The 11,532-nt window shown below is 34.5% G+C and overlaps 1 protein-coding gene across 1 annotated transcript; it reads left to right on the top strand.

The window, feature by feature from the left end:
• Positions 1-5,617: 5,617 nt before the first annotated feature.
• Positions 5,618-6,533, top strand: LOC131841375 (protein unc-13 homolog C-like). Its single transcript, XM_059189692.1, has one exon. It carries the CDS (start codon positions 5,618-5,620, stop codon positions 6,350-6,352), a length of 735 nt encoding a protein of 244 aa, XP_059045675.1. The 3' UTR covers positions 6,353-6,533.
• Positions 6,534-11,532: the final 4,999 nt, after the last annotated feature.

An 11,532-nucleotide genomic window follows, 5' to 3' on the forward strand; every position in this document is an offset into this window, starting at 1 on the left:
ATTAGTAAAATATACCCAGTCAATTCTACATGATCGATTAACAGTTAATGACACCTTGTTGTTTACCGATTCTTCCGTTGTTTTGTCATGGCTCAACACGCCATGCCAAAGTCTCAAAACTTTTGTTTCAACTAGGGTGTCCAAAATTAATGATAGTGTACCTAGTCAATGCTGGCATCATGTGAGTGGTGCTTCTAACCCAGCTGATATTTGTTCTCGCGGTGCCTTACCATCAGCATTAATTGTTATGCATGAATGGCTTAACGGGCCTGACTGGCTTAATCTGGACCCATCACAGTGGCCTATTAAGACTATTGATGAATTTCGTGATGCTAATCCACCTGAACTTAAGAGTACAAAAATGCCAGTACTTATTACCACAGAATCTGACTCAGATAATTTAATTTATAGTCTTACGGAAAGGTATTCAAATTTTGTTAAATTGATCAATATTGTAGCACGATGCTATCTTTTTATTGATAACTGCAAATCCACTGCTTCGAAAAGAAGATCACTTTCAATTGCTGACATTAGGAAAGCACGTGACAGCTTGGTAAAAGCCGTTGTTCAGACACGTCATTTTTCAAACGATATTTCGTCTTTATCAAAGGGTGGTCTTTGTAATCATTCGTTAAGAAAGCTCAACCCCTTCGTAGATTCCAGTCAATTCCTCAGGGTGGGGGGTCGACTTTCTCAATCAAATTTAAGTTATCCGAAGAAGCATCCGTTACTTCTGCCAAAGAGTACAAATTTTACTAAAATTCTTATTGATTATTATCATAAAATTTATTTACATGTGGGTCCTCGAACTCTTCAAAGTTTGATTACTCAAAAATATTGGATCGTTTCAGCACGTAGCGCTATTCGATCACGCACAGTCAAATGTGTAGCCTGTTTTAGGGTGTCTCCTACAAATCGACAGCCTATAATGGGTGATTTACCTAAATATCGCTCTCAAGATGTTCATGTATTTCATACAGTAGGTATAGACATAGGCGGACCTTTTCTTATTAAGGAATCCACCCGTAAGAATGCTCGCACATCGAAGTGTTATTTGTGCGTTTTCGTTTGTTGTTCCACACGTGCGGTACACTTGGAAGTCTTGTCTTCTCTTAGTACAGAGTGCTTTCTCGCATGCTTTGACCGCTTCACGGCAAGACGAGGCCTTTGTAATTCTATAGTGTCAGATAATGGCACTAATTTTATATCTGCTGGAAAACAACTGAAAGAGGTTACAGATTTCCTTAATAAAAATTCGAATAGTCTGTCAGATGGGGTTCTATTTCGAGGTGTAAAATGGAGATATAATCCTCCAGCTGGAAGTAACTTTGGAGGTCTTTATGAATCCGTGATCAAGCAAGCAAAATTGCATTTGAAACGATCTATAGGCACTCGCGCTCTGTCGTTTGAAGAACTCAGTACACTCTTTTCTCGTGTCGAAGCAGTCCTTAACTCAAGGCCCCTCTGTGCCTTGTCTAGCGACCCCAATGAGTTTGAGGTGCTGACTCCCTCTCATTTCCTTATAGGTCGGGAACTCTTGACAGTCCCCGAGTATAATATTACGGATTTGTCTGCGTCTTGTCTGAACCGTTGGCAGTTGGTCCAACAACTGTCACAGCAGTTTTGGAAGCTCTGGAGACAAGATTACTTGCATACTTTACAACATCGTCAAAAGTGGTTTACCAACTGTCGTAATCTGAATATCGGTGATCTTGTACTTATAAATTCCGATGCACCATCACTGAAATGGTCATTGGGTCGCGTTTCAAAATTACATAAAGGTCCTGATGGCATAGTACGTGTGATCACTATACGTACAGCTAATAATCACGAGTTTACACGTCCTGTTTCTAAAGTAAGTCCACTTCCATTGGATCAGGATGCAGATTAACAATACTTAAAAAAAAAAAATACAATATAATATTTTATAAATTTTATACAGTCCACTTATCTCTAAGTATATCTATATATTCAATATTTTTAACACTAATATCTATACGCATTTATTTACTTATATCACATACCTATTAGGGACTTTATTAAACTAATTCAAGTTCCACTTGGTATCGTAACTGGGAAATCCTGGCGGATTTCGGTGGGGGGAAATGTTGGGTTTTGTAATAATGGCTTGATTTTAAAAACTCCCGCCCACCTGTACTCGAACAAACTCGAGAGTTTACGCATGCGGCCGCATGCGCACTGAGCGCCACTGTCGCTTGAACATCAAGATCGAGAACGCGGCTGCGAGTGCTTTGTCTCAATTATTAATTCAAATAGCAAATTAAAGTGAACAAAACTAAGGACTTCACTGTGTAAACTATTCAATAACATCAGACAGTGTTAGTGTGTGTATAAATACGAGTCCCGGGACATGCACCAGGTGGTGAAATAATTCGGTGAGTCGCCATCTTTATCAAGCCATTTTTCAATATTTTAAAAACTGAGCATATCGAACAATATTTAAAAAATCATTTACTTCTGTGTTGATGAATTTATATACTAGTACATGAAGTACCTAAAATACTTGTTTTGATCCGAATAGGTAGCGATATTATGAATTTATTATACGTAATATAAAGATTTTGACGAAATAAAAGTAATTAGTTATCTGTTAACCTTGACTTCATGCTGGCACCAGTATTATCAGATGATGAACATACTCTTCGAAAACTTACAGCAGAAATATCGTGTTTGGACTCATTAGATTGGTCTCGATGAATAGAGTTTAAAAAACTTAAAATAAATGGTAAATTAGAAATAACGTATAAAAACACTCTACGCAAAATTCAACCACTTTAAAACTTAATAATAATAATTAGGATAGATCAAAGCTATAAGTGCACTGAAAGTAATTGATGGCTTCCACACAATATTTTCAGTACTAAACAACTCTGTTTGTTCAGTAAAAGTGTAAATATACTGGTAACCTTTAATCATATTTTATATGCAAACATTACATATGCGAACCCTAAAGTTTTATTTCAGAATGGCCAGTAGTTTTCAAGAAATGTCTTTGAAATTGTACGTGTAACTTATATATATACTACTTTTTTCACCACAGCACACAACACCAAAATGGCCTAGTTAGTAGTGTACCTGTGTACCAATTTACCACACAGATACTCCGAGCTCGAATCCTACACTTTCTTTTTATATTTTAATAATTAATTTAATTTATACGATTATTAATTTATAATAAAAATGTAGTTAAGTATTAAATTAATTTTACTAGTTAGGAGTGTACCTGTGTACCAACTTACCACACAGACACCCCGGGTTCGATTCCCACCATTGACTTTTTTTTGTTTTTTTAATTAACTATTTTAATAATTAAATGAATTTAATCGATAAAAACGTTATTAAGTATTAAATAAATTTTAAGTGACATTAACTATTATAGTATGCACAAAAAATATTTTGTAATAATAAAGAAAATACATTTGAAATGTTGTTGTGTTAATTATTTATAAGATCCTACTATAATTGTCAGCTGCTTTACAATTTAGAAAGTATAATAGTTAATGTAAATTAAAATTTATTTAATACTTGACAACTTTTTGTTCGATTAAATTCATTTAATTATTAAAATAGTTAATTTAAAATATAAAATAAAGACAAAACAAAAAAAAATAATAAAAAAAATTCTATGGCGGGAATCGAACCTTGAGCGTCCGTTTGGTAAGTTGATTTGAAATTCAAAGGCTTATTTCTTCGAAATTACTGGCCATTTTGAAATAATACTTAGGGTTCGCATATCCTTATCGGATACTACTACTACACGGAGTGTCGTCAAAATAAAATATCTAGGTTAGGTATAATAAATTCATAATTAATAGACCGTTACGGTATCTGTATATATTCGGATCAAAACAAGTACTATGAAATAAGAACGAGTATATAAATTGATTAACACAAGTAATTGATTTTTGAAATATATTCAGAGCCAAAAAGTCTTCTTTCTTTATTTATGTACTTGTTAGATGCGACAGCGACTTTGTTTTATACTATTCTATGTAATGATTGATATACCTAAAATAAATAAAATATCTGAGGTTTGGACAAAAACTCAAAAGGTAATTTTTTTTGTAAAAGTATTTTGAAAATACTTATTTTGCTTTTAGTGTTATAGTACTTTAAGTGTTATATTTTAAGTAACAATGTTTAATTATAATTAATACTACTACACCAACACTTCGATCGTGCAAAAAATTTTGCTGTTTCATTATTTTTTAATTCAATTAATGGTCTACCTAAGTCCTGGGCTAAGGGGGGAGAGTCATGACCCCCATGACTCCCAAGACCTCCCAAGACCATAAATGTATAAATATTATATATAAATAAATACATAATGATCCGATAATCAAATTATAAGTACAGTCTCAAATTGAAAGTAAGAAAAACAGAAAATATAGAGAGAACTATAGGGATATAACAGAAAGATGTGAAAAAAGGAGAAGGACAGTAAAAAAGTTACAAATTTAAATAATGTTGCCGCAATTTCTGTTTAAATGAATTTATTACATTATTATATATATTAGGCATACGACTAGCCTTATGACTGTTACTTTTTTTTAATCTATACATCTATACATGTAAATAAAATTGGAGTGTCTGTTTGTAATATTGAAATAACTGTTTTTTACTACTTGCATATGAATATAAATACGGTACATACACCAAAATAACATATTTTACAAGTTTTGTCTGTCTGTCTGTTTGTTTGTTCCGGCTAATCTCTGAAATAGCTGGACCGATTTTGACGGGACTTTTTTTGGCAAGTAGCTGATGTAATAAGGAGTAACTTAGGCTACTGTTATTTTAGAAAAATAAAATAAAATTTCACGCGGACGAAGTCGCTGGGGCCAGCTAGTCTATAGATATACCGAGATTTAATGTTTAAGTTACTATTATGTTGTTGACAAAATTTTACTGTAATGTTACTATTACGTTATCCTACACAATTTGTATTATTTTGGATGAATAAATAAATAAATAAATAATAATCTATACATCTATACATATAAATAAAATGACCGTTTTATTGTGTAGTGTCTGTTTTTAATATTGAAATAACCGTTTTTTATTACATGCATATGAATATATATATGGTATATATACCAAAATGTCATTTTTTATAATTTTTGTCTGTCTGTCTGTTTGTTTCGGCTAATCTCTGAAATGGCTGGACCGATTTTGACGGGACTTTTATTGGCAGGTAGCTGATGTAATAAGGAGTAACTTAGGCTACTTTTAATTTAGAAAAATAAAGTTAAATTCCACGCGGACGAAGTCGCGGGAACACCTTGTTTTTAATAAAAACGGTTTATTCGATAGAAAAAACATCTTTTTTGTGGTACTTGAGAATGTTGAAGCCTGTTGTTTATAATATTGAAATAATAGTTTTTGACTACGAGCATATGAATATAATTTTTTTTTTTTTTTTGTGGGTAGCTGTGAAACACAACAGACGAATATTACACCTCTCTATTTAAAATTTATTTGTTAATTATTTAACACAAAGATTTTTAATTTTACTTATATGCATTTCTAAATTTAATCTATTATCTACCTTCTGTGATAATTTTCCTTTCGTTCTTTTCACTCCATATTATATAAAATGGACACACTGCACAATACAATGGCGGGTATGATGGAGCACTTTAATAAGACTATGGCTGAGTTCCAAAACCAGTTGCAGAAGGCGAACAACACACCAGCTACTGTGCCTTCACTTGAATCTGATTTTGTCACTTTCCGAAGCTTTATCACAACTGCACTCACTAGTCTTCAGAAGCAAGTGGAAATTATCGCCCGCCAACAAGAACAGATGGAGATGCGTAGTCGACGCAAAATGATGTTGCTGCATGGAGTGCCGGAGTCACAACAGGAATCTGTAGCCCAGGTGGTAGCAAAGATCATTATGGACAAACTGGACATAGAGGACTTCACTGCAGGTCAAATCTCTCGGTGTCATCGTCTTGGTCGATCATTAAAAGAGAAACCTCGTCCAATAGTTGTGAAGTTCCGCGACTTAGACGTAAGGAATGAGGTATGGTATGCTAAGACTAAACTTAAGGGCAGCGGGATCACCATGTCAGAATTTATGACTGCGGCCAGACACAGCGTATTCATGGCAGCTCGACAACACTTTGGCATTAAAAAGTGTTGGTCGCATGATGGCTACATCGTTGTCGCTGATGGTGATGGTACAAGGCATCGCATAAGCTGTTGTAGTGAGCTAAACCAGCTGATTAGCTCTTTGCCAGCCACAGCAGTACAGTCTGCATCGACCTCAGTTATTGCCAAAGACCCTTCTGTTGCTACGGCTCGATCTAAACGCCTTAGAAAGTAGTTATTGTACATTATTATTTTATGTTGAGTTTTCTTGTTACTGTATCACTGTAGTATACGCACTTTCTATTTTGTTTTACCCTAGCAATTCTTATTTTTTATTTTACCTACGAATTATGTTTTAAATATATTTTTCGTAAACAATTAGATCAAATGTCAATTAAGCTAAAGAAATCTTTGTGTATTTAAAACTGTCAAGTGAATGTCAAGTGTATCTGTATAGTGTCAAATTTAAATGTCATTGTCTGTCTTGATTAGTGTTGTCAGCACTTAAAATAATTTTCTTAGTGACGTTCCGTTCACATACTTGAATTTTGTTTTTATTTATTATAATTATTATTATTTTTTTTTTTTCTTTGTTTCTGTATATTAAAACTTTGGTAATATTGTTATTTGTAAAAATATTTATATTTTACTGGAGATCTATATGTGCAGGTAGATGATAATTTTGAAATATTTGATAGATATAACTTTTGTAACAGTTATATTTATTTAGCTATTATTTGTTTATTATATTATTTATTTTTATTAATTAGTTTATAAATATATGTTGGAAGAGGATCATTATTCTTCATTTTCGAGTTCGTCTTCTAGTTATAATTCTACATATAATGATTTTATTCCCCTTAATGAAACTTTAAATATTAACTTTGATAATACCACGAAAAATTTTAATGTGGTGCATATTAATGCTCAAAGTATTCCGGCCCATTTTCCTGATTTTCTAACATCTTTTAACGTTGATAATTTGCATGCCGTTTTGATTTCAGAATCATGGTTAAAACCTTGTCTTCCATCTGTCTCCTATTCTTTGCCCGGTTTTAACCTGATCCGTAATGATCGTGTTAAAGGGAGTGGTGGTGGAGTTGCCATTTACCTTCGTGATTATATTTCCTATAAAATTATCCTCTCCTCTGATACATCCAACCCTTCTCTAGAACCAGAATTTATTTTTATTAATGTTGATTTCTTGCACTCTAAAACTCTTCTAGGCGTTTTTTATAGTCCCTCGTCCTCCATTGATTATTTCTCTTTCCTTGAAAACACCCTAGAAAGTCTTATCCCCTCCTTTAATCATACCATTCTTATGGGCGATTTTAATACATGTTTACTGAAAAACGACCACCGGGCCAACCGCCTCATGTGTCTTGCTAATTCATGTAACCTAAGTATTCTTCCTTCACAGCCGACTCACTTCTTTCCAAACTGCAATCCTTCTCTTTTAGATCTTATGTTTGTCTCCTCCCTTAATCATGTAACTAGGCATGGTCAGTGTCCTGCAGATGCGTTCTCCTACCACAATCTCATTTATCTTTCCTACAAAATCCGACCTCCTAAACCTAAACACAAAGTTATAATGCGGCGTAGTTTTGGTAGTATTGATCAGACAAAATTGCGTAACGATGCATCTGTCGCGGACTGGGAATCTGTTCACAAAGCAACGTCTGTGGATGACCAAATTCATTTGTTTAACTCAGTTTTGCTGGAACTTTACGACCGACATGCACCCGTTCGACCAGTACGAGTTAAACATCTTCCTGCTCCCTGGTTGACTGATGAGATTAAAGCTCTTCAGGTTAAAAAGAATAAGGCCAAGGCTAAATTTAGATCCAATCCTGATAAATATCGTGAATATTACATTGAAGCAAGGAATCTCTGCAATAGGGCTTGTAGGCATGCTCAACGTCGCCACATTCACAAATCTGTAGAGAACGGTGATCCAGCTAAGGTCTGGAAATTTCTCAGAACATTGGGAGTTGGGAAAGCTCAAAATTCCGCTAAATGTGATATTGACTTCGAAAGCCTTAACAGGCATTTCTGCTCTTCCGTTGGTTTTGACAACAATGACAAATTAAGCACAATCAATATTCTTTCCAATTTATCAACTCCTGATATATCTTCCTTTTCTTTTACTCAATTTTCCGATTGTGATGTTAAGAGAAATATACTTGCTATATTGTCGAATGCCATGGGAAATGATAATGTCAGTCGTGCTATGATTGTTCCCATCCTTGATATTATCCTACCGACCATTACTTTTATCTTCAACTATTCCATATCATCAGCCTTCTTCCCGACTTCCTGGAAAGATGCGCATATAATTCCTCTATCCAAAACCAAAAACCCTCTGAGTTTTTCAGATTATCGACCTATTTCCATTCTTCCATTCCTTTCTAAAGTCCTAGAAAGGCTTGTCCATAAACAAATTTACAATTTCCTTTACACAAATAATCTTCTAAATCCCCTCCAATCTGGTTTCCGCCCCGGTCATAGCACGACTACTGCTCTAATCAAGATCACCGATGACATTCGACTTGGTATGGATAAATCGCAGCTGACACTACTAACGCTATTGGATTTTAGTAATGCATTCAATACCGTAGATTTCGACATCTTACTCAGTTTGCTACGTTCTCTTAACATATCTCCAACGGTGATTGATTGGTTTCGAACTTACCTGTATGGGCGTCGGCAGCGTATTCGTATCGATGATATCAGTTCATCCTGGTGCACAACGACTGCGGGCGTACCTCAGGGTGGCGTATTATCTCCTCTTCTTTTCGCTTTATTTATAAATTCTATCACCCTTCATCTTCGTTCATCCTACCACCTATATGCAGATGACCTACAAATTTACTCACATGCTGCTCTGTGTAATATTACCGATGCTGTTCGCGATATAAATCTTGACCTCGCATATATCTCTGACTGGAGTAAAGCTTATGGCCTTTTACTGAATCCAAAAAAAACACAGTGCATGATTATCGGAAGTCCATATTATTTATCTAAATTAGACTTGAATAGTCTTCCACCAGTCTCCTTTAATGGTCACGACATAGAATACTGCGTTCAGATAAAAAATCTTGGGATTCATTTTGACGAAACCTTGTCCTGGTCGCATCAAATATCACAGCTGAGTCGGAAAATGTTTGGTGCTATCGGAAGCATTAACAGGTTACGGTACTTCCTGCCAGTTGACACCAAGACTGCGCTCGCACACACCCTATTACTTCCAATGCTAGATTATGCGGATTCCTGCTATGTAAATCTCACTGAAGAGCAATTATTTATTTATTTATTTATTTATTTATTTATTTATTAGCATACAAAACAGATTACAGTCAATATAATAATATAATAGGAGCGTGTAGTTCGGTACAGAACTGGATTGTAATCCAACACTATGTATGCCTAAGAACTAAATTATATAGACGCATTCAATATACGCTAGATAATTAGATAAGGTTATATAATAAAAAGTAAACTAAATAGAAAATGATATATAACTACGTAATGCAATAAATTATCATGTTAACAGAATTTTATTTATATTAAAGAAAAGAAAATTGGTATACCTAATGTTAAATATAATTTGTCAGTTTACGGTGAAAATTTAATTGTCTCCGGAACTGGACCAGCGTTGAATGGAAAATATCTATATTTCTATTCGAGACAAGAATTTCATTGTATTGGCGACACATTCGAACTATTGGATTATAATAAGAAGTATTATTTGAGTAAACCTGAAGATAGAAGGTGTTATAATTACGGTTGCGTGATCTAAATCTTGTATTAAAGTTTAATGGAGAAAGAAGAGTGGACGAGTACAACTGATGATGTATAATTTTATGTAACAAGGTTAGATCATTATTTTGTTGTCTTATATATAAAGGGTCCAGATTAAAGTATTTCAGACGTTCACTGTAAGATGCAAGTTTACGACCTAAGCCGCATCTATAGCTAAGTATCTTTAAATAACGTCTTTGAATACTTTCAATTCGGTTGCTATGTAGTCTATAGAAAGGAGACCAGATAGCCGAGTTATATTCTAAAATACTACGTACGAGTGAGCAGTAGATACTAATTAAGCTTCTACTCTGCCGAAAGTTTTTAGTTGATCTTGTAATGAACCCAAGAAGACGGTAGCTACGGTCAACAATATTATCATAGTGGTCTCGAAATGTTAGTTTGTCATCAAAAAGCACGCCCAGATCTTTTGCGACACGATTACGTTCAAGAATTTTATCCCTAAGGATATAGTCAAATTCAAGTTTATTTGTTTTTTTAGTAAAAGTTATAACGAAACATTTACCCACATTGAGCTGCATGAAATTACGATCACACCAATCGGAAAGTGAATTTAAATCCGATTGCAATCTCTGAGCGTCAGTACTATTGTCCACCGTAGAAAATATCTTAAGGTCATCTGCATAAAGTAGACAAGGACAGGATAGGACATCGATTAGGTCATTTATGAAGATGACAAATAATAACGGGCCTAGATGACTACCTTGCGGCACACCAGAGAACAGTGTGACGGGAGCAGAGGTATGACCCTTAATTGCAACCAGCTGACTCCTACGACTCAAGTATGACTCGAACCAGCGAAGCAGAGAGCCATGTACTCCGAATTCTCCCAGTTTTTTAGAAAGCGCAGCGTGATTGACCTTGTCGAATGCTTTTGAGAAGTCGGTATAGATGGAGTCCACCTGTGATCTTTTTATAAAAGCCCTGCAAAGATAGTTCTTATATTCCATAAGATTAGAGACGGTAGATTTATTGGCAATGAATCCGTGTTGTTGAGGATGCAAAGAAGATTTGACATGACTATACAGAATATCATACACTACACTTTCAAAAAGTTTTGCTAAACATGATAATATACTAATAGGTCTGTAATTTCCACAATCAGTCTTGCATCCTGATTTATATATGGGTATTACATGTGCTACTTTCCAAACTGTAGGAAAGGTACCATACTCAATGGATTTATTAAATAATACATTAAGAGGCAAACACAGTTCATTAGCACAGTTCTTAATAAACAAGGCAGGAATACCATCAGGACCAGGACCTTTATTCGGATCTAACTTCTTTATTTTGGCTAATATCATTTTATGTGTGATGTTAATGCCGCTTAGGACACTGCTGTGAGAACTAGTAGGTGAACTGGCGTTAGAATTACATTGACTGTTTACAAATACAGAGCTAAAACACTTCGAAAACAGCTCGCAAACTTCTGATGGATTATTTGATGAGACACCGTTATATTCCATAGTTACAGGAATCGAGTTCACTCCCTTTTTACTATTGACAAATCTCCAAAAGGACTTCATGTCACCTTTTAAAGATGTCTCTACTGATGCTACAAAGTCCTTATAACAAGATTCGATTAAATAT

This window comes from Achroia grisella, unplaced genomic scaffold (genome assembly GCF_030625045.1).
Source record: "Achroia grisella isolate CSIRO2021 unplaced genomic scaffold, CSIRO_AGI_Agris_v1 utg16252, whole genome shotgun sequence".
Classification (NCBI taxonomy): Eukaryota; Metazoa; Arthropoda; class Insecta; order Lepidoptera; family Pyralidae; genus Achroia; species Achroia grisella.

Excerpts from the sequence above, each read along its gene's own strand:
- LOC131841375 (XM_059189692.1), top strand. The coding sequence starts at position 5,618 with ATGGACACACTGCACAATACAATGGCGGGTATGATGGAGCACTTTAAT.